Source organism: Hyla sarda, chromosome 2 (genome assembly GCF_029499605.1).
Source record: "Hyla sarda isolate aHylSar1 chromosome 2, aHylSar1.hap1, whole genome shotgun sequence".
Classification (NCBI taxonomy): Eukaryota; Metazoa; Chordata; class Amphibia; order Anura; family Hylidae; genus Hyla; species Hyla sarda.
In genome coordinates, this window is record NC_079190.1 from 315,534,745 (window position 1) to 315,559,507 (window position 24,763).

A 24,763-nucleotide genomic window follows, 5' to 3' on the forward strand; every position below is an offset into this window, starting at 1 on the left:
GTTTGTACACCTTTTAGATATTTTAGAAAATATTGCACATTTCATAAAAAGGAAACACTAAACTTTCGCATGGAAAGTATTCAGACCTGTCCTGCATTGATCCACAGGCAGGCTCCATTAACAGATGATCCCCAGCAGCCATGGAGGCTTACATAAACACATGGGCTGCTGGGACAACGGATCCCCTACCCATGATCGTGTCACCCACTGCACTACCAGTGTCACCCACTGTACAACCTTTTGATGACTGCTTCAAAAGGTTGTGCAACAAAATGTTAAAGGGGTATTCTTCCCCTAGACATCTTTTCCCCTATCCAAAGGGATAAGATCTCTCCTGCAGCACCCTGTCATCTTGTGCACAGAGCGAACTTCACTCCGTGCCTTATGACTTGTGATACAGGGGTGACCGTCACTCCCCCTCCCATAGACTTGCACTGAGGGGGTGAGGCCTGATGTCACGAGGGGCGGGGCCGTGATCTCACGATACTCCGGCCCCTGTATCACCCGTCATTAGGCACGGAGCAAAGTTTGCTCCTTGAAGCAGATGACACAGGGTGCTGCAGAAGAGATCGGGGGGGGGGGGGGGGTCCCAGCAACGGCACCCACGCGATCAGACATCTTATCATAAAATGTCTAGGGGTGGAGTACCCCTTTAAGTTCAGGGCACCATAATATTTTGTCCACGTCTTTATATAAGGAGAAAAATCTGCTGCAAGAATATAATTATACATAGATAGATTTAGCACTTACCTACTGGTTACAGTATACAATTTATATCTTATTTTTATATTTTTTATATTCACCGCAAAAAAATTAGCTGCAGCCTAAACTCACAACGGGAAACTCATAATAGATCTCACCCATGTGAATGTACCCTCACAGTGTGTTTTTTTTTTTTTTTTACTCATTTTGGAAGTGAGTTTTTTATGGCCCTACATTTTACAAAGCCTGTATATTATCTCTATATTTGTAAGCAACTATATACATTGTCTCACTTTTCCGGTTTTTATTTGTATCTCCTATCATTTTTTGTGTTATCTATATTTATTTGTATTTACAATGTCATTATAGATTTATGCTGTTCCTTCTAAGGGTCTTTCTTTGTATCAACAGGCTTTTTACCATTCTTTAAGTTATTTATGAGCATTTCTTTATATTGATATGACTATATATATATATATATATATACATATATATATATATATATATATATATATATATATATATATATGTATATATATATACATATAAATCAACTTATTCAGTTGCCCCTGGAGGAAGGAGGGGTGCACATACTAATTTCCAACAAATGTGCCTAAAGGGCACTGATTCCCTAAATCCTTCCTTCTAAAATGTAACTTTTATTGTTGTTTACTTAAATTAAAAGAGTAGAAAAAAGTTAAAAACACAGCACTGTCCACTGTTTATGACCACTGTCTTAATTACAGTATAGCAATATATTGTTCCTTATATAGCTGCTCCATCCAGAGCTAGTCTATCATTGCTAGCTAATGCCCTTTACAGTTATACACTGTGATGCTTCGGGTGCTGGCAGCTGCACCTGCAGTGTGCGCTGGCAGCTAAATACACAGTGGACAGTGGTGCTGTTTAAAACCTAATCCCTGTATAACACCCTACATGTTTCGCCACTTGCGTGGCTTTCTCAAGGATGATTTCTACAGTCTGTAGAAATCATCCTTGAGAAAGCCACGCAAGTGGCGAAACATGTAGGGTGTTATACAGGGATTAGGTTTTAAACAGCACCACTGTCCACTGTGTATTTAGCTGCCAACGCACACTGCAGGTGCAGCTGCCAGCACCCAGAAAGATCACAGTGTATAACTGTAAAGGGCATTAGCTAGCAATGATAGACTAGCTCCGGATGGACAATATATTGCTATACTGTAATTAAGACAGTGGTCATAAACAGGGGACAGTGCTGTGTTTTTAACTTTTTTCTACTCTTTTAATTTAAGTAAACAACAATAAAAGTTACGTTTTAGAAGGAAGGATTTAGGGAATCAGTGCCCTTTGGGCACATTTGTTGGAAATTAATATATATACATATACACACATATTTCATGTAGTGCTGAGCACTATAGGATGTGGAAATATTTTTAAAATGTCTTTAGGTGTTAGAATAATTTAATGTTATTGTATTGTTATTTATAGTTGCGCAGCTCATTTAATAAAGCATTCAGTATGAAAAAAGGACCCAAGTCGGCCACCTCATACTCTGACATTGAAGAAATGGCAACTCCTGACTCATCTGCACCAACATCACCAAAACAACACCATGGACCACCAGGTCCAGAGACAACTTCTTTGCATTCCTCACCTTCATCCTCTGTGTATGTATCTTATTTTATGTTTAGTCTCAGATTCTTGAACACATTTTTGAAAAAAGAACAGACAACCAGCCTTTCCCGTAGCATAATGAATGGTACACTTTGACGAGAAGTACAATGTATTAAGGAGTTTGTCTTTAAAAAGTCTTTGTTCTCATATACATAGCTACTAACCAGAGAAGTGCAAGCATTTCAAAAGTTTGGCTCATTAAATGGTTAAGTTACACTGCTATGCAGCACAACTTAAGCCATATTACCTGGATCTCACCGAGTCTTACTCCTGAGACATGCTGTGATCCTTAATTACAGGACGGGGAAACACTGCGATCAAAACAATTTTCAACATGTTTCTCGTTGAGCTGAGCAATATGTGCCAGATCAGCAATGAAAGGGTTACCTAGCGCAAACCCTTTGGAGGGTTTGTATACAGCCTTTGCTGTATACAAGAGAAGACCCATTTACTAACCTTGTTCTTGGTCCGTCGAACATCTTCTGTAGCCCCACGTCTTATAAGGTCATCATTAGAGGTGGTGCTACAGAAGAAGATCGACGGACCAAGAACAAGGCTGGTAAGTATGCATCTGTTCACATCTGCGTTTTTGGCATGCTTTTCTGTTTTAAAAAGGCATATTAAAAATGTATAATGTGACCAGTGTATTCCAGTGTAAAACTGGAAGTTCGCTGTTGCTTAACTACAAGTCCCACCATTAATGGGGGTTGTAGTGTAGCAACAGCTGCAGCTGGAGGATTCCTGTTTGGGAATGCACTGGTTTCTGGGTGCTTCCCCCCCCAGGAGAAAGCTCCCTAAATGGACTAACCCATTTTTTGTGTTTTTCTTTTCTTCTCATTTCAGATCTGTGTATTCTGTGGATTATGTCAGATTTTGTTTCCAGTTTTAAATAAAATGGTTAACAAGGGTTTGTGGGGGAGTATTTCTTGTAATACCATTTTTTTTTTTAAATACGTGTATTTTTTTATTTATTTTTATTGATTTTGCAGACTGTTACGCCGAGCGCTCCGGGTCCCCGCTCCTCCCCGGAGCGCTCGCTACACTCTCGCTACTGCAGCGCTCCGGTCAGATCCACTGACCCGGGGCGCTGCAATACCACCTCCAGCCGGGATGCGATTCGCGATGCGGGTGGCGCCCGCTCGCGATGCGCACCCCGGCTCCCGTACCTGACTCGCTCTCCGTCGGTCCTGTCCCGGCGCGCGCGGCCCCGCTCCCTAGGGCGCGCGCGCGCCGGGTCTCTGCGATTTAAAGGGCCACTGCGCCGCTGATTGGCGCAGTGGTTCTGATTAGTGTGTTCACCTGTGCACTCCCTATTTATACCTCACTTCCCCTGCACTCCCTCGCCGGATCTTGTTGCCATTGTGCCAGTGAAAGCGTTTCCTTGTGTGTTCCTAGCCTGTGTTCCAGACCTCCTGCCGTTGCCCCTGACTACGATCCTTGCTGCCTGCCCCGACCTTCTGCTACGTCCGACCTTGCTTCTGTCTACTCCCTTGTACCGCGCCTATCTTCAGCAGTCAGAGAGGTTGAGCCGTTGCTAGTGGATACGACCTGGTCACTACCGCCGCAGCAAGACCATCCCGCTTTGCGGCGGGCTCTGGTGAAAACCAGTAGTGACTTAGAACCGATCCACTAGCACGGTCCACGCCAATCCCTCTCTGGCACAGAGGATCCACCTCCTGCCAGCCGGCATCGTGACAGTAGATCCGGCCATGGATCCCGCTGAAGTTCCTCTGCCAGTTGTCGCCGACCTCACCACGGTGGTCGCCCAGCAGTCACAACAGATAGCGCAACAAGGCCAACAGCTGTCTCAACTGACCGTGATGCTACAGCAGCTACTACCACAGCTTCAGCAATCATCTCCTCCGCCAGCTCCTGCACCTCCTCCGCAGCGAGTGGCCGCTTCTGGCCTACGACTATCCTTGCCGGATAAATTTGATGGGGACTCTAAATTTTGCCGTGGCTTTCTTTCCCAATGTTCCCTGCACTTGGAGATGATGTCGGACCAGTTTCCTACTGAAAGGTCTAAGGTGGCTTTCGTAGTCAGCCTTCTGTCTGGAAAAGCTCTGTCATGGGCCACACCGCTCTGGGACCGCAATGACCCCGTCACTGCCTCTATACACTCCTTCTTCTCGGAAATTCGAAGTGTCTTTGAGGAACCTGCCCGAGCCTCTTCTGCTGAGACTGCCCTGTTGAACCTGGTCCAGGGTAATTCTTCCGTTGGCGAGTACGCCGTACAATTCCGTACTCTTGCTTCAGAACTATCCTGGAATAATGAGGCCCTCTGCGCGACCTTTAAAAAAGGCCTATCCAGCAACATTAAAGATGTTCTGGCCGCACAAGAAATCCATGCTAACCTACATGAACTCATTCATCTAGCCACTCGCATTGACATGCGTTTTTCCGAAAGGCGTCAGGAGCTCCGCCAGGATATGGACTTTGTTCGCACGAGGCGTTTTTTCTCCCCGGCTCCTCTCTCCTCTGGTCCCCTGCAATCCGTTCCTGTGCCTCCCGCCGTGGAGGCTATGCAGGTCGACCGGTCTCGCCTGACACCTCAAGAGAGGACAAGACGCCGCATGGAGAATCTCTGCCTGTACTGTGCCGATACCGAACACTTCCTGAAGGATTGTCCTATCCGTCCTCCCCGCCTGGAAAGACGTACGCTGACTCCGCACAAAGGTGAGACAGTCCTTGATGTCAACTCTGCTTCTCCACGTCTTACTGTGCCTGTGCGGATATCTGCCTCTACCTTCTCCTTCTCTGCTATGGCCTTCTTGGATTCCGGATCTGTAGGAAATTTTATTTTGGCCTCTCTCGTCAACAGGTTCAACATCCCGGTGACCAGTCTCGCCAGACCCCTCTACATCAATTGTGTTAATAATGAAAGATTGGACTGTACCATACGTCTCCGCACGGAGCCCCTTCTAATGTGCATCGGACCTCATCACGAGAAAATTGAATTTTTGGTCCTCCCCAATTGCACTTCCGAAATTCTCCTTGGACTACCCTGGCTTCAACACCATTCCCCAACCCTGGATTGGTCCACTGGGGAGATCAAGAGTTGGGGTCCCTCTTGTTTCAAGGACTGCCTTAAACCGGTTCCCAGTTCCCCTTGCCGTGACTCTGTCGTTCCCCCTGTAACCGGTCTCCCTAAGGCCTATATGGACTTTGCGGATGTTTTTTGCAAAAAACAAGCTGAGACTCTACCTCCTCACAGGCCTTATGATTGTCCTATTGACCTCCTCCCGGGCACTACTCCACCCCGGGGCAGAATTTATCCTCTCTCTGCCCCAGAGACTCTTGCTATGTCTGAGTACATCCAGGAAAATTTAAAAAAGGGCTTTATCCGCAAATCCTCCTCTCCTGCCGGAGCCGGATTTTTCTTTGTGTCCAAAAAAGATGGCTCCCTACGTCCTTGCATTGACTACCGCGGTCTTAATAAAATCACGGTAAAGAACCGCTACCCCCTACCTCTCATCTCTGAACTCTTTGATCGCCTCCAAGGTGCCCACATCTTTACCAAACTGGACTTAAGAGGTGCTTATAATCTCATCCGCATCAGAGAGGGGGATGAATGGAAAACGGCATTTAACACTAGAGATGGACACTTTGAGTATCTGGTCATGCCCTTTGGCCTGTGCAACGCCCCTGCCGTCTTCCAAGACTTTGTTAATGAAATTTTTCGTGATCTCTTATACTCCTGTGTTGTTGTATATCTGGACGATATCCTGATTTTTTCTGCCAATCTAGAAGAACACCGCCAGCATGTCCGTATGGTTCTTCAGAGACTTCGTGACAATCAACTTTATGCCAAGATGGAGAAATGTCTGTTTGAATGCCAATCTCTTCCTTTCCTAGGATACTTGGTCTCTGGCCAGGGACTACAAATGGATCCAGACAAACTCTCTGCCGTCTTAGATTGGCCACGCCCCTCCGGACTCCGTGCTATCCAACGTTTTTTGGGGTTCGCCAATTATTACAGACAATTTATTCCACATTTTTCTACCATTGTGGCTCCTATCGTGGCTTTAACCAAAAAAAATGCCAATCCTAAGTCATGGTCTCCTCAAGCGGAAGACGCCTTTAAACGGCTCAAGTCTGCCTTTTCTTCGGCTCCCGTGCTCTCCAGACCTGACCCATCTAAACCCTTTCTATTGGAGGTTGATGCCTCCTCAGTAGGAGCTGGAGCGGTCCTTCTACAAAAAAATTCTTCCGGGCATGCTGTTACTTGTGGTTTTTTTTCTAGGACCTTCTCTCCGGCGGAGAGGAACTACTCCATCGGGGATCGAGAGCTTCTAGCCATTAAATTAGCACTTGAGGAATGGAGGCATCTGCTGGAGGGATCAAGATTTCCAGTTATTATTTACACCGATCACAAGAACCTCTCCTATCTCCAGTCTGCCCAACGGCTGAATCCTCGCCAGGCCAGGTGGTCTCTGTTCTTTGCCCGATTTAATTTTGAAATTCACTTTCGGCCTGCCGATAAGAACATTAGGGCCGATGCTCTCTCTCGTTCCTCGGATGCCTCGGAAGTAGAACTCTCTCCGCAACACATCATTCCTCCTGACTGCCTGATCTCCACTTCTCCAGCCTCCATCAGGCAAACTCCTCCAGGGAAGACCTTCGTCTCTCCACGCCAACGCCTCGGAATCCTCAAATGGGGTCACTCCTCCCATCTCGCAGGTCATACGGGCATCAAGAAATCCGTGCAACTCATCTCTCGCTTCTATTGGTGGCCGACTCTGGAGACGGATGTCGTGGACTTTGTGCGAGCCTGCACTGTCTGTGCCCGGGATAAGACTCCTCGCCAGAAGCCCGCTGGTCTTCTTCATCCTCTGCCTGTCCCCGAACAGCCTTGGTCTCTGATTGGTATGGACTTTATTACAGACTTACCCCCATCCCGTGGCAACACTGTTGTTTGGGTGGTCGTTGATCGATTCTCCAAAATGGCACATTTCATCCCTCTTCCTGGTCTTCCTTCAGCGCCTCAGTTGGCAAAACAATTTTTTGTACACATTTTTCGTCTTCACGGGTTGCCCACGCAGATCGTCTCGGATAGAGGCGTCCAATTTGTGTCTAAATTCTGGAGGGCTCTCTGTAAACAACTCAAGATTAAATTAAACTTTTCTTCTGCATATCACCCTCAATCCAATGGGCAAGTAGAAAGAATTAACCAGGTCTTGGGTGATTATTTACGACATTTTGTTTCCTCCCGCCAGGATGACTGGGCAGATCTTCTACCATGGGCCGAATTCTCGTATAACTTCAGAGTCTCTGAATCTTCCTCCAAATCCCCATTTTTCGTGGTGTACGGCCGTCACCCTCTTCCCCCCCTCACTACCCCCTTGCCCTCTGGTTTGCCCGCTGTGGATGAAATATCTCGTGATCTTTCCACCATATGGAAAGAGACCCAAAATTCTCTCTTACAGGCTTCATCACGCATGAAGAAGTTTGCTGATAAGAAAAGAAGAGCTCCCCCCATTTTTTCTCCTGGAGACAAGGTATGGCTCTCCGCTAAATATGTCCGCTTCCGTGTCCCTAGCTACAAGTTGGGACCACGCTATCTTGGTCCTTTCAAAATTTTGTGCCAGATTAATCCTGTCTCTTACAAACTTCTTCTTCCTCCTTCTCTTCGTATTCCTAATGCCTTTCACGTTTCTCTTCTTAAACCACTCATCATCAACCGTTTCTCTCCCAAGCTTGTTTCCCCCACTCCTGTTTCCGGCTCCTCGGACATCTTCTCCGTAAAAGAGATACTGGCATCCAAGAAGGTCAGAGGGAAAACTTTTTTTTTAGTTGATTGGGAGGGTTGTGGTCCAGAAGAGAGATCCTGGGAACCTGAGGACAATATCCTAGACAAAAGTCTGCTCCTCAGGTTCTCAGGCTCTAAGAAGAGGGGGAGACCCAAGGGGGGGGGGGGTACTGTTACGCCGAGCGCTCCGGGTCCCCGCTCCTCCCCGGAGCGCTCGCTACACTCTCGCTACTGCAGCGCTCCGGTCAGATCCACTGACCCGGGGCGCTGCGATACCACCTCCAGCCGGGATGCGATTCGCGATGCGGGTGGCGCCCGCTCGCGATGCGCACCCCGGCTCCCGTACCTGACTCGCTCTCCGTCGGTCCTGTCCCGGCGCGCGCGGCCCCGCTCCCTAGGGCGCGCGCGCGCCGGGTCTCTGCGATTTAAAGGGCCACTGCGCCGCTGATTGGCGCAGTGGTTCTGATTAGTGTGTTCACCTGTGCACTCCCTATTTATACCTCACTTCCCCTGCACTCCCTCGCCGAATCTTGTTGCCATTGTGCCAGTGAAAGCGTTTCCTTGTGTGTTCCTAGCCTGTGTTCCAGACCTCCTGCCGTTGCCCCTGACTACGATCCTTGCTGCCTGCCCCGACCTTCTGCTACGTCCGACCTTGCTTCTGTCTACTCCCTTGTACCGCGCCTATCTTCAGCAGTCAGAGAGGTTGAGCCGTTGCTAGTGGATACGACCTGGTCACTACCGCCGCAGCAAGACCATCCCGCTTTGCGGCGGGCTCTGGTGAAAACCAGTAGTGACTTAGAACCGATCCACTAGCACGGTCCACGCCAATCCCTCTCTGGCACAGAGGATCCACCTCCTGCCAGCCGGCATCGTGACACAGACTTAGTAGTGGAAGCAGTCTCATAGACGGAATCCATTACTAAGCCAGGGTTTAGGCTTAGCCCCAAAACCAGCTAGCGCTAACCTCGAGTTGTTACCCCAGTAACCAGCGCCACAGGGCTGCCGGGAGCTAGTATCAACAGGCCCGGAATGCCAAATTTCCAAATAACAGGCTGGCATTATTTAGGCTGGGTAGGGCCAGTAACTATGGTCCTCGCCCACCCTGGTAAAGTCAGACTGTTGCTGCTTAGTTGTTTTCTGTCTGAGAATGAAAATAGGGAAAACTCCTCACAAATTTTTTTTCCTAAATAAATACAGTTAAATAAAATGTATGCGGTTCTCTCTATTTTCATTCTCAGCCACATATCAACAAAGCAGCAACAGCCGAATAGTTACTGGCCCTTTCCAGCCTAAATAATGCCAGCCTGTTACCACCTAGGCCCCGAAGCACCGATTTTGATGCTTTGGGCCTGTTAGTTCTGACTCTTCCTGGCACCCCTGTGCCAGTGGGTACCAGGGTAATAATTGGGGGTTAGCACTAGCTGTTTTTGGGGTTCATGCTAAGCCCTGGCTTAGTAATAGATTTCACTACTAAACCTGTAAAATCAATAAAAAACAAACATGTTTTAAAAAGTTTTATTACAACAAAGACCTCCCTCACAAGTCCTAGTTAAAGGGGTACTCCAGTGGAAAACTTTTTTTTTTTTTTTTAATCAACTGGTGCCAGAAAGTTAAACAGATTTGTAAATTACTTCTATTAAAAATTCTTAATCCTTCCAGTACTTTTTAAAGGCTGAATACTACAGAGGAAATTCTTTAATTTGGGCATTTCTCTTCTGTCACGACCACAGTGCTCTCTGCTGACCTCTGCTGTCCATTTTAGGAACTTTCCAGAGCAGCATATGTTTGCTATGGGGATTTTCTCCTTGTCTGGACAGTTCCTAAAATGGACAGCAGATGTCAGCAGAGAGCACTGTGGTCGTGACAGAAGAGAAATCCAAAAATTAAAGCATTTCATTTGTAGTATACAGCCCCTAAAAAGTACTGGAAGGATTAAGATTTTTTAATAGAAGTAATTTACAAATCTGTTTATCTTTCTGGCACCAGTTGATTTTTAAAAAAAGTTTTCCACGGGAGTACCCTTTTAACCATTTTATTAAAAAAAAAACAACGTAGTCCACGGAAACCAACGTACCGTAATTCACAGGATACATAGATTTGAAATGAGAAGAAAAGAAAAACACATAAAATTGGTTAGTACATTTACATAAACCAGTGTGTTCCCAAACAGCCTCCAGCTGTTGCTACACTACTACGAATTGTAGTTAAGCAACAGCAAGCCTCCAGTTTAGTAACAGCTGGAGGCTCCCTTTCGTTAAACTACTACTCCCTTCATTTCCAGACAGTCTTTGGCTGTCTGGGAATACTGTGGTTGTAGTTCAACAACAGCTGGAGACTCCTTGTTTGGAAACCCACTGGTCACATTATACATTTTAAACATGCCTTTTTAAAACAAAATGTAAACAGACGCATACTTACCAGCCTTGTTCTTGGTCGGTCGATCTTCTGTAGCCCCACTTCTAATGATGACTTAATTAAATACGGGGCTACAGAAGATCAACAGACAAAGAAGAAGGTTGGTAGGTGGATCTTCTCTTATATACAGTATACAGCAAATGCTTTATACTGTATACAAACCTCCCAAAACACTATTTAACTCTTTCATTGCTGGACTGCATAGTGCTCAGCAAGGAGTTAAAGCATGAGCTGTGTTCGCAGCTGTCTGGTCGAGCCGAGCATTGCAACGTTTGAGAGTTCTGTGAGCTCTAAAACCGCTGAAGTTCGGATCGAATCCGGTTTCTGTGGGCTTGGCTCGCTTAACTCTATTACTAACTATATGTTTCACAACAACTCACAGTCAAAGTTGCCGGTAAATGTGTTATCCAGAATTAGCAAGGGCATGTCTACTTTCTTCCAGAAACAGTGCCACTCTTGTCCTGAGTTTGTGTGTGGTATTACAGCTGGGTTCCATTTAAGTGAATGGAGCCAAGTTGTAACACCACACACAACCTGAGGACAGATGTTTTTCTAATCCTAGTTACCTCTTTAATTCATGTTAATTCATGAGCAGGGCTTATTAAATAACACTTTAAAAAGTAAATAAATATTTTAATTAGTATAGCACCAACATACTTGCATCACTTTACAATTCAGAGAGTACATGTACAAATTTAGCTGTCCTGAGCTGAGCACCATTTCTGATGCATTAAATATCTATATTTATCACGTTATGATGAGTTGAAGGAGGTCATAATGCAAGGTAAAAAAATAACTGCAATTTACATACCTAATGGCCAAATTTATTTCAGATCCTCAAAAGGACAAGGTTCATAACAGCTGCTCTTTTAAAAAAAAAAAAAAAAAAAAAAAAAAAAAGACCAACTAGCAGTTTTGGAGTGTTTTTATCTAATTAAAATATTTTCTACAATGTGGGTGTGTTTTTTCATTTATATTTATTACTTTTAATAATGGCCGCTGTCTTATTGACAGTGTCCATTACTGAGGCAGGGCTTAGTTTTAGCTGCGAAATAGGAAAACTCTAAACCTGGTAACCAGGCAAATGTTATCATATCTTGCTGGTTATGTAAAAAAAGGGACGACCCCCAATTTTCCATAACCAGCCAGATGAACTAATGCAACAGCAGGCTGGCAGGGTGTCAAAGCCCACAGTTGCTGGGCTTTTCCAGTCTACTAAAACCAGCCTAATGAAGCTCCTGATCTTTGATAGATAGTAGCTTACTGCACTATACTACCCTGAACCTACCAGTACCCCTAGGACATTGGGTACCAGGGTATTATTGGGGGGGGGGTTAGTGTTGGCCTATTAAGGCCCGCCTCAATAATGTATGCCGTCAATTAGGCAGATGCTGTTACTGAGGCAAAAGTAATAAGTAAAAAAAAAAAAACACACCCACAGTGAAAAAATAAATAAAAAAATTTAATTACATAAAAGCATTCCAAACAGCCCTGATTGGCCATTTTATTAAAGAAAAACATCTCTCATCAACGTAAAAGATCAACATAGATTCACAGAATCTGCCTAGTTCTGTGAATCAGTGTAACTGACAGCAAGCAGAAATGTGTGGGTCGGGCGTTGTGGTTAGTGTCAGACAGTGGGCACAACATGTTTTGTATCAGTATGGGCTGTGTGATAGATAAGTGGCACAAGTTTAACATCATAATGATGGCGCGTAGGCATGCAAGGTATTGTGTCAGGCCAAAGTGCCATCAAGATAATGTTAAGACTGGCTACTTCTGTACAAACAAAACAAGATATTAGTTAACATTGTATTATTCTATGGTTATCTAGTATATTTGAAGCCCAAGAAGGGGAAGAGCCAGAAAAGAGAGAGGTGTCTGAGTTACGTTCAGAATTGTGGGAGAAAGAGATGAAGCTAACTGACATTCGCCTGGAAGCACTTAATTCTGCCCACCAACTGGAACAGCTTAGAGAGACCATGCATAATATGCAGGTAAATTGACATGTAAAATACCAGATAATTTTGTAATCAATTTTATGTAGCTATGTTCTGGCTTACTTTTTCATTTTTTTATAATTTCTCTTAAGCTTGAAGTTGACTTGTTAAAAGCAGAAAATGACCGTTTGAAGGTAGTACCTCCATTACCTACAAGCAATCTCTCTTCATCTGCTTCTCCACGTCGTTCCTTGGCATTAACTCTAACACAGTCTTTAGGAATCTCTGCATCATCAGATACAGGTAAAGCAATGCAAATGTAAGCAATATTTGGTAATAAGCATCTTCACATATATTGTTTTAGTCCCTTAATTCCTAGTAGTTACTAATAGGCTTTGTGGAATTTGTCTCTGCAGTAAAACTTCTGTTTGACTTGATAGAATTGCTATTAAGGCAATTAGTTCATTACTATTGCCTGGCCATTTTCTTTCATACACCCTGTTCCAAATTATTATGCAAATACAGAGATTAAATATTTTGGTTTTCAATTTAGCTCATGGATGGCATTGTATCTCAGGGCTCTTTTGATCACTGAAAACAATCTAAGACACCTTTGATAGTTAGATTGCCAGGTGAGTCCAATTTAAGGAAAAACTACTAAAGGTACGTGTTCCACATAATTAAGCAGAGCACCATTTTCAAGCAATATGGGTAAGAAAAGGGATCTCTCTGCTGCCGAAAAGAGTGAAATAGTTCAATGCCTTGGACAAGGTATGAAAACATTAGATATTTTTTCAAAAACTTAAGCGTGATCAATGCACTATTAAGAGATTTGTGGCTGATTCAGAGCACAGACCGGTTTGTGCAGATAAAGGCACATTGAGGAAGATTTCAGCCAGGTCCATGCAATTGATCAAGAGAACAGCTGCTAAATTACCATAACATAGCAACAAACAGATATTTGAAGCTGCTGGTGCCTCTGGAGTCCCGCGGACATTAAGGTCTAGAGTCCTCCAGAGTCTTGTAACTGTGCATAAACCTTCTATTCGGCCACCACTAATCAAGGCTCACAAGCAGAAATGGCAGCATTGGGCACAAAAATACATGAAGACTAATTTTCAAACAGTCCTGTTCACTGATGAGTTCCGTGCAATCCTGGATGGGCCAGATGCATGGAATAGTGGATGGTTGGTGGATGGCCACCCTGTTCCAACAAGGCTGCGACAACAGCAAGGTGGTGACGGAGTCATGTTTTGGGCCGGAATCATGAGAAGAGAGCTGGTCGGCCCCTTTAGGGTCCCCAAGGGTGTCAAGATGACCTCTGCAAAGTATGTGGAGTTTCTGACTGACCACTTTCTTCCTTTCTTCCCTGGTACAGAAGGAAGAACTATGCTTTTCGTAATAAAATCATCTTTATTCATGACAATGCGCCATCTCATGCTGCAAAGAATACCTCTGCATCAATGGCTGCTATGGGGTTAAAAGGAGAGAAAATAATGGTGTGGCCTCCATCCTCCCCTGACCTCAATCCTTTTTTGGAGCTTCCTCAAGCAAAGATCTATGAGGGTGGGAGGCAGTTTACATCCAAACAGCAGCTCTGGGAGGCCGACATCTTTCAAATTCAAGCAGGAACTGTCCAAAAACGTTCAATGGATGCAAGACTTGTGAAGCTGCTATCAAATGAGGGGTCCTATGTTAAAATGTAACGTGACCTGTTAAAATGTTAAAGTTTAAAATGCTGTTAAAAGTTTGATTGAAATAGCTTTTGATTTCAGTAAATATGCTGCAAACATAACAAATGACAATTTTCACTTCTTTACAACCTATAAAGTGTTTTGAAACTTGCTGGCCCTTTTTTACTAAGAGTGGAGTGTAGGTTTCTTTGTGGGTTTTAATTCCCTGCAATTTATCTTCCATGGTATTTACTAAGGTTACCCTACATTTTCCACTTTCCCTACACTTTGCTTTTTTTTACACATGCTCTGATCTGTCGGGTTTTCCTCAGCTCAAATCCAGCTTTTTTTCAATTCTGGCGCATATTCTGGCACAAAATCTGGCGCAGACAGAATTTCTGGCGCAATGCGACAATCTGGCGCACAACCCGACAAAACATGTCGGGTTTGCAATACTTAATGAGGGCCACTGTGTGTAATAATTTGGAACAGTGCATTACAAGTTTTTTATGTTTTAAGAAAAATTCAGTTATCATTAGGAGGTTTGTTCAATAAAATTTTAATTGTACTCTTAAAAGGGTACTCTGGCGCTAAGACATCTTATCCCCTATCCAAAGGATAAGATGCCTGATCGCAACTGTCACGCCCCTCACATAGGCTTGCATTGAGGGGGAGGAGCGTGTTGTCACACGGGTCGGGGCCATAACGTCACAATGCTCTGGCCCCCGTGATCGCCAGTAATCAGACCCAGAGCGAACGTGCTCTTGGGACTGATTCTAACGGGGTGCTGCGTGCAAGATCAAGTGGGTCCCCAGCGGCGGGACTCCCGCGATCAGGCATCTTATCCCCTATCCTTTGGATAGGGGATAAGATGTCTTAGCGCCGGAGTACCCCTTTAATAGTTGATAACATGAGAATTATGCTGACTGTTATTTACATCAATTATTTAGGTAAATGTTAAAAATATAATTTGCATAATAATTTGGAACAGGGTGTATATTTGCCAGATAAAAATCTAGATAACCTTTATCACCAAAGTTTAAGTGGTATCTGGAACAAATATACCTCCCTACTCCTATAGATTTTAAGCTTTTAATATTAGCTCTCCACCTAGAAAAACTTATCATTTGTATTGTAATTTTAACCCCTTAAGAACAATGGACATAAATGTACATCTTGGTGAGCTGGTACTTAATGTACCAGGACGTACATTTACGTCCTGTACATGAAGCGAGCACAGGAGCTTCACTCGCTTAATGCACGGCAGGTCCTGGCTGCTATCAGCAGCCAGGGACGCACTGGTAATGGCGGACAAACAAAGTCTTAAAATTGAAACTTATTGGTGACATCACATCCTAGAAAAATTTAATAAAAAGTGATTAAAAAGTCACATATATGCAAAGGTGGAACAAATAAAAACTACAGGTCACAGTGCAAAAATAAGCCCTCAAACAGCCCTGTGTACAGGAAAATGAGAAAGTTTTATAGGGATCAGAATAGAGCAATTTAAACATACAAATTATTTTTTTTAATAACTATTTATTCAGAAAAAAATTTAAGACATTTTATACACATCAAACAACATAGGAAAAAGTAAAACAAGGAAATACAGACATGTCTCCAATGTAAAATCGAATGGAGGAGATAAAGTCGTATATTTGTCATTTTATTGTCTTGACAGCAATTTAAATAAGAATTGTCATATGCAAAGATGGTGACCTAAAGTCTAGATGTATTAGATCAGTGTAAGTATAACAAGCTAAGTCTATTGACACACCTCATCTGAGGAAGAGGGGAGTCACCCTCGAAACGCGTAATCTGTATGTTGTTTATTATTTTTTAATAAACTTTCATGTATACAATATTCCAAGGTATACATTGCATCATTTTGTGCACCTGATGACCTAACCGGCAGCGCCTGGATGAATGAGGTCCTTTTCCATTTTCCGTTTGATTAATCAATGATTGGACCTCTAACCAGAAATGGCGAAGCAGAGCGCAGTCCCAAAATATATGGGTAACAGTACCCACCTCTCTGTTACATCTCCAACACATAGGAGATACGTCCGGGAATAAACTATGAAGTTTGTCCGGGGTTCGGTACCAGTGCATCAATATTGGCTTTCCCTATGTGTTACATAGAATGAGGATTTAGAAGCGTGTGACCATATGGAGCGCCATTGATGTCCTGAGAGTGATTTACCTTGGTATGCTTCCCATTTAGTCATGTATGGATGATAGACAAGACTATCATCTCTTGGTGACATTAAGATGTTATAAATATCTGAAATTTAACCCTTTGTTGCAGCATTGTTTCTGCATAGTAGCTCAAATGGGGTCGGTTGAGGGAAGGCTGTGTCTACAGTGTTATGCAGTAGATTGTGTATTATGTTATGGTAGAAGGCGCATGCTGAGGTAGGGAGATCAAATTTCTTTTGTAATGTTGAAAATTGTAGAATAGTTTGTTTAATCGGGTCCATTATGTCGGCTAGATGAAAAATGTTGGCATTAATCCAAAGATAGTCATTGTGTCATTACTACTTGGTATAAGAGGGTTGAATATTAAGTGTGAAATTAATGAGAGGGGTGATTTTAGAGGGATTAGTGAATGTGATTTTTTCCATATGAATTTTGTTAGTCTTATAGGGCCAAGAAGGTTCTTAGGAATTGGGTATGGGACATGAGTCCATATGATAGAGATCTTCTCGATCTCGGTCTATTTATTATATGCTAGAAAAGAGGTCCAAGAAGGAATACTACGGAGGTTTGTTGCTAGGTAGTAATTGTATAGGTCTGGGAATGTCAGACCCCCATGTCTCTTTAAAGAGGTCAGGACCGAGATCAACAGTCTATGCCCCACCACGAACCTCAGAAAATGAGTTTGAATTTTTTTTCAACGCACCTGTAGAAATAGGAATAGGCAGGGTTGACATTTTCACCGCTGCGATCCTTCCAAGGAGGGATAATGGTAGGGAGGACCACTTATCTAGAGGGGATCTTATCTCTTGGGTAAGGGGAGGGATATTATATTTAAATAGGGATTTATAAGTAGAATTAAGTTTGACACCCTGGTATTTCAAGGCTGTCTCTCAAAATGATACTAATTCACTTAGTATAATTTCAAGTTCTGCAGTTCAGTGTTAGGTATGTTGAGAGGAAGAGCTTCGGTTTTACTGTGAATTATTTTGTAACCCGACAATTTGCTGTATTTATCCAGGGTGGAATGCAGATTAGGTAGGGATGTATGAGGGTAAGATACAGTTAGAAGAACATCATCTCCGAATAACGATATTTTGAATTCCCTATCATTTACTTTGATACCTCAGATATTAGGATTATTTGAGTTTTATATTGAGTTGTACAATAAAAGTAAAAGCATGTAAACATAGGTATCATTTTAATCATATTGACCCACAGAATAAATAGAACATGTTAGTTTTACCATAAAATGCACTGCATAAAAACTAAACGCACCAAAATTTCAATTTCCCTACAAAATATTATTTTTTTGTTGGACCATACATTTTAGGGTAAAATAAAAGGTGTCAGTACAAAGGACAATTGGTTGTGCAAAAAACAAGCCCTCATATGGGTCTTTTAAAAACAAAAATACAAAAATGAAATTTGCTGTGTCCTCAAGGCCAAAATGGGCTGAAGAATAATGTATTTATATAATATATGCATATATAAATTCCCTTTGACACCCACATAGGTCCCCCCGGGTCTCCTCGGATGCTAATTAGCTCCAAGAATGAAGTGGAATGGATTGCCCTGTCTCCATTGCACCACATTCTCCAATGTGATTGCATAGAAATTGACTACATGAGCCACAGTGCCACTTATCCTCCTCCTCCTGATAAAGGTCACAGAATGTTTCACTGAACTATTTTTGGGCCAGTTTCAAAGCTTCTAGCTTCTACAGAAAAAGGGGTTCTCCGGTGCTTACACATCTTTTTCCCTATCCAAAGGATAGGGGATAAGATGCCTGATTGCAGGAGTCCTGCCGCTGGGGACCCCCGGGATCATGCACGCGGCATCCCATTTGTAATCAGTCCCCGGAGCGTGTTCGCTCCGGGTCTGATTACCGACGACCACAAGGCCTGTGGTGTGTGACGTGACGCTCCGCCCCTCAATGCAAGCCTACAGGAGGGGGCATGACAGCAATCACGCCCCCTCCCATAGGCGTGCATTGAGGGGCGTAGCGTGACGTCACACGGGGGCGGAGGCGTGACGTCACACGCCGCCGGCCTTGTGGTCGTCGGTAATCAGACCCGGAGCGAACACGATCCGGGGACTGATTACAAACGGGGTGCCGCGTTCATGATCCCGGGGTCCCCAGTGGTGGGACTCCCGCAATCAGGCATCTTATCCCCTATCCTTTGGATAGGGGATAAGATGTGTAAGCACCGGAGAATCCCTTTAAACGTTTTCATGCTTAGCCAGCAGACCTATAGTGAGCAAGGCAAAAAGGCTAACCACAATTACCCCAAAGGGCAATCCGGGATCTGATTAAATATGAAACACAATTACCCCAAGACTCTTGGCTTGGGTTACAGATATCTCTATATAAGAAGATTCCCTAAAACATAACTTTTATTGATATGTATTAAACGAAAACAAACAGAAAAATGGTGCTCAAGGTGAGTTTTAAAATTACATGCACTTTATGCCTGTTCACATAATGTTAACAGGTGGAAAACCACCGAGTTATGTTTTAGGGAATCTTCTTATATAGGGATATCTGTACCCCAAGCCAAGAGTCTTGGGTAATTGTGTTTCACAAGGCAAAAACTGTGATATTTGTAATTAAATTCAACAAATCACCAGAGGCTACCAGGGTAATGCTCAAAAAATATCAACAATTTTAGGGGAACCTCCCTAAAGAGGTACTCTAAACTAAGCAGCCACCCTATAAAATATATCCTGTAATATATTTAATTAAAATAGAAAGCAATAGAAAAAGTCAATTGAAATGTTAGGTTACACCACTAGGTGTAGAACAACACAACAGTTAAAATTGCAGCTGTAGTTAAGCTACTTATAGACTAAGTGACTGGAATGATGATGTAATTCACTTAGCCTATATAAGGGGATGCTAAATTTTCTACGTGCATTAGCTACCAGTCCTTTGATAAAGCTGGGGTACCAGCAAAACATCAGGGCACTTGCTATTTTAACATTTTAATCGCAGCTTTTGTAGTTAGCCCACACTGAAGTGAGACAGTTGGCTCACTGAACGGCCGTACAATTTCTAGAGCACTTTCTTATTGAGCTATCTACACATTTACACTATGAGGGAGAGCTATAGCTGTAGTTATACCTTTAGGGGTTTCCCCTAAAATTGTTGATAATATTTGTAATAAAGTCTTCAATTACTGTTATGCCTTCATACAACATGATTTCATACAAGTTTATTAAAAATGAAAGAAAGTTTTTAGTTGACCAGTGTAAATGTGCAGACAAAGTGTTACATGATGATACATAGATATGCTAGCTTTCTCCACTACAAGACTATGTTCACACGATTGAAATTCTGCATTTCCACTCAAATTCTGTCCTGCAAAGCTTTCTGCGGAATTTTTGCAGGATTTAAATGGAATTTTGTCAGAGTTTCTGTGTGCTTAAAACAGAATTCTGCCGAAATTCAAAGCCAATGGGATTCCACCCTGAGTTCTGCAAAATTTGAAGACATGTTCAATGTTTTTGCTGAATTTCTGCGGCAGAATAAATGTGCAATGTTCAATTCAATGTGTAGTAAATTTTGCTAAATTTCCAAGCTGAATCTGTCGGCAAAATACTGCACAGAAATTCTGCTGTATAAAAATAGCTTAAGTGGGAGATTAGGTCTGTAGAGAAAGGCAATTTAAGTTACAGTCAGAGTCAGTAACACAGAAGTATGGTTTAACCCCTTAACGGCGCAGTACATAAATATACGTCATTAATGCACCACATGCATTTACGTCTCCTGTACATGACCGTGAGCATCAGAATGATGCTTGGGTCATGTGCAGCAGGTCCCAGCTGCTAATAGCAGCCAGGGACCCGCCGGTAATGGCCAACATTTGCGATCGCATGGATGTCCGACATTAAACCCTCAGATGCCATGATCAATACAGATCACAGCATCTGCGGGAGTGCGGTCACTAAAATGGATGATCGGATCACCCCCAGCGCTGCCGCTGGGATCCGATCATCCATAATGGCGGACGGAGGTCCCCTCACTTGCCTCCGTCCGTCTCCTGGCGTCTCCTGCTCTGGTCTGAGCAGACCAGAGCAGAAGATCGCTGATAAAACTGATCAGTGCTATGCCCTATGCATAGCACTGAACAGTATTAGCAATCAAATGATTGCTATAAATAGTTCCCTATGGGGACTATTAAAGTGTAAAAATAAAGTAAAAGTAAAGTAAAAAAAAAACATTTTGAAAAATCCCCTTTTTTATGAACATATTTGGTATCGCTGCGTGTGTAAATATCTGAACTATTAAAATATAATTTTAATAATCCCATACGGTGAACGGTGTGAACGTAAAGAAAAGTTTTATATATGCAAATGTGGTATCAATAAAAAGTACAGATCACAGCGCAAAAATGAGCCCTCATACCGCCGCTTATACAGAAAAATAAAAAAGTTATAGGTCAGCAAAATAGAGGGATTTTAGACATATTAATTTGGTTAAAAAGTTAGCTTTTTTTTTTAAGCGGTACAGTAATACAGTATGTAATCCTGGGTATCATTTTAATCGTATTGACCCACAGAATAAAGAAAACATGTCTATTTTACCATAAATTGTACAGTAAATTGTGAAAACGAAACCTTCCAAAATTTGCAAAATTGCGTTTTTCTTATCAATTTCCCCACACAAATAGTATTTTTTGGGTTGCGCCATACATTTTATGGTAAAATGAGTGATGCAAAAAACAAGCCCTCATACTAGTCTGTGGATGAAAATATAAGAGTTACCGTATGATTTTTAGAAGGCAAGGAGGAAAATACTAAAACGGAAAAATAAAATTTATCCTTAAATGGGCACTGTCGGATACAAAAACTTTTGATATGTTGTAAAGCATGCAAAACCAATAGGTTTTGCAATTGCTTTCATTAGAAAATTTTCTGTATTTCATACTGAAAAAGCCAGTCCAACAACTTTACAAAAGTTTGTTAACATAGGAAAGCTGAGCTGTGATTGGTTACTGTTCCAGTTTTTCTCTCTTACATTTTGATAAATCAGGCCCACCGATTTAAAATGAAACCTCCAAAAGTTGCAAAATTGCAGGGGGGTTGTTCAAGGTGTCAATTTCCCCTGCAAATAATATTTTTATGTTTCCCAGTACATTTTATGGTAAAATGAGAGGTTTCATTACAAAGTACAATTGATTGTGCAAAAAAGTCCTCATATGGGTCTGTGGATGGAAAAATAAAAAAGACAAAATGAGTTGCAACCTTAAAGAGACCCTGTGACCAACCCCCCAAATGTTATATTGCATTATCATTAAATAGCTTAGGGAACACCAGGGGTGTGGAAATTTAAAAACAAAAATTACTTTAGTTCAATGGACTAAAGCGGAACACAATCTACTTGTCCCTCAAGAAAATCCACTTGTCCTGGTAGATAAAATAATTTCAACCAAAATAGTACGATCCCCCCCACTAGACCACCAGGGATGGATATAAGATCCCTTTAGACACTGCTGTCAACTTTGACAGCGGTGATCTAATGGTTTAATAGCCGGCCACGGCGATCGCAGCATGCCAGGATATTAGCGGCGGGAGAGCTGTAGCTAGCTCCTTTTATGCCCGAGGCAAGCCCAGGGTAATCTTGTGTGCCGTGATCTGTAGTTTTTATCGGAACCATTTATGCTCAGATGTAACTTTTTGATCAACTTATAAAAAAAAAATTCTCATATGAAGTGACCAAAAATGAGCAATTCTGGAATTTTTTTTACATTTACACTGTTCACCGTACAGTTTAATTTACATTATATTTTAATAGTCTGGACATTTCGAGATGCAGCGATACCACTTATGTTTATTTTTGTACATTATTTTTATTTAAAGAAAATTGGAAACTTTTATTAGGAAAGGGGCTTATTCACATATATACGCACTTTTTAAAATATTTTAATCACTATTTTTCAGTCTTCATAGGGACTTATATATGGAGTCTTTTGATTGGAAAACACTGAAAAAACGCTGTGTTACTGGGGGTGTTCTGCTTCTCCAGTTTATGTGCTGCATTTTATTTACTCTAATTTATGTGTAAGAAAATGCTGGACGTTGCATTTATTTACTAGATAACTACAACTCCAGGCATGCCCTGATACAGCCTATGGTTGTGTGGGAGTTGCAGCATGTTGCACTGTATAGTAGTACAGTTAAAGGGGTATTCCAAGAAAAAACTTTTTTTTTTTTTTATATTTAAAAGGTTTTTATTTTCAAAGAATAAAAGGAACCGTACATCAGGGTACAACAAGCAGATAAGATAACACTTTTGTACAATAAGTAGAAGCCAGCGGTGCTGGGGATTAAGATCTGGTATCAACAAAAAGTCCAAAGTGAGCAGAAACGTTAAATGCTCAAGACATAAATAAAACTAAACATAACAACGTGATGTAGCAATGCAAGTAGGCTAATATAAGTCTATAAATGGCGTAATGGGAGCTCAACAGAAGAAAGTGTAGTAGAGAAAAAGAGGGAAAGAGGTAATAGAAAGAGGAGAGGAGAGGGAGGAAGAGGAGTAAAGGAAATAGAAGGGTGAAGAGAACAGGGTAAAGGCCAAGGAGAAAGACAGACAAAGTACACAAGAGAACAAACGGGGGAGCAACATAACAGACAAGCGCGCGCAATACAGACATATGAGGGGAGGGTCTGACGGGGTGGAAAACATTTGTTTTTATATCAACTGGCTCCAGAAAGTTAAACAGATTTGTAAATTACTTCTATTAAAAAAATCTTAATCCTTTCAATAATTATCAGCTGCTGAAGTTGAGTTGTTCTTTTCTGTCTGACAACAGTGCTCTCTGCGGACATCTCTGCTTGTCTCGGGAACTGCACAGAGTAGAAGAGGTTTGCTATGGGGATTTGCTTCTAAACTGGGCGGTTCCCGAGGCACGTGTCATCAGAGAGCACTTAGACAGAAAAGAATAACTCAACTTCAGCAGCTCATAAGTACTGAAAGTACTGATTTTTTAATAGAAGTAATTTACAAATCTGTTTAACTTTCTGGAGCCAGTTGATATAGAAAAAAAAGGATTTTTCCTGGATAACCCCTTTAAGGTTATTGTGTAACATGCTGAGAGTTGTAGTTTTGTTTCGTGTCAGCTGCAGAGCCATAGGCTGTGTCAAGGAATACAGGGAATTGCAGTTAGTAACTACAACACTCAGCATGCCCTGATGCAGCCTATGGCTCTGCAGCTGACCCGAACCAAAACTACAACTTCCAGCATGTTGCACTTTATAGTTCTACAGTTAAGGTTATGGTGCAATATACTGGAAGTTGTAGTTTTGGTTTGAGCGTGTTTGCGTGCATCCGTGGGGCTCTTGTTCGGCAGGCGAATATGAAAGGGGTGGGATTCTGGTGGTGCAATTTAGTGCGGGTGGCCAGAAGCCACTAAAAAAATCACTGAAATCAGCTGGGGGCCACCGCCCCTCCATACACCCTGAGCGCCGGTGTGGGATGCAGACTTGCATCCCACGCAAGTCTGCATCCGCTCCTGCGCCTCACACCGGCATTAAAGAAAAATAAGGGGGAAGTCGGTCTGTCCCTGCTTGCCCGATAAAGGGCTAAATCTATGAAAAATTCACCTTCCCGGCGCCCGGAACTACATGTCCTGGACGTCGGGCAATAGGATTTCCACATCCCTGGAACACTGATCAATGTTGGAAATTGAGGAATTAAACTCTTGATCCAGAAGGTGACTGGTGGGAAGAGCTATGTGCTACAGGCTCAAGGAGGATAGTAACCATAGCAGCCAGCCAACCAATCATCCAGCTGGAGCGCAAGCTGCGCATCAGGAAGCCTGTAAAACGCTAACTGAATGGGTGCTCCCCAGGTATTAAAGGGGTACTGTACTGCTAGACATCTTATCCTTTGGATAGGGGATAAGATGTTTGGCCCCCCGCGATCTCCCGCAGCACTCGGCATTCTAAACAAATGTTGGATTCCGGTGGCAATGGTTGTGACGTCACAACCATGACCCTTGTGATGTGATGCCATGCCCCCTTCATTCATGTCTATGGGACATGAATGGGATGTATTGGTTTCTTCTTAACTTAACTGTAAGATTTATAACTGTAAGATTTATAATTACTTTAATTGTGGTTACTAATAGTGCACCTTACACTCTGTTTAGTTTTTTTTTTCTTCTTAATATTTTACATATTTTTACATATTTTGGTAGATCTCACGCAGAATACCTAAGAATATATTATCAACTGCTCCACGTAATTTACAATGTGACAGGCCATAAAGTTAAGGGGTGTATGAATCTAAAGTACAACTACAATTTATTTTTTATTTTTTGTACATATCTGGTATTGTCTCATGTGAGAATGTCTAATCTAATACCATGGATCCCAATTTAAAAAAATAAAAAATAGTACATTACAAATAATATATAAATTGAGTA

At 42.5% G+C, this 24,763-nt stretch overlaps 1 protein-coding gene across 9 annotated transcripts in view; it reads left to right on the forward strand.

Moving 5' to 3' along the window:
* Positions 1-24,763, forward strand: part of NAV1 (neuron navigator 1) — a 526,544-nt gene that overhangs the window by 375,513 nt on the left and 126,268 nt on the right. For all 9 annotated transcript variants that reach the window (XM_056557725.1, XM_056557730.1, XM_056557732.1 and 6 more), the window contains 3 exons: positions 2,173-2,351; positions 12,357-12,519; positions 12,615-12,765. In XM_056557725.1, the coding sequence (XP_056413700.1) occupies positions 2,173-2,351; positions 12,357-12,519; positions 12,615-12,765 (493 nt within the window). The remainder of the gene's footprint in view (positions 1-2,172; positions 2,352-12,356; positions 12,520-12,614; positions 12,766-24,763) is intronic.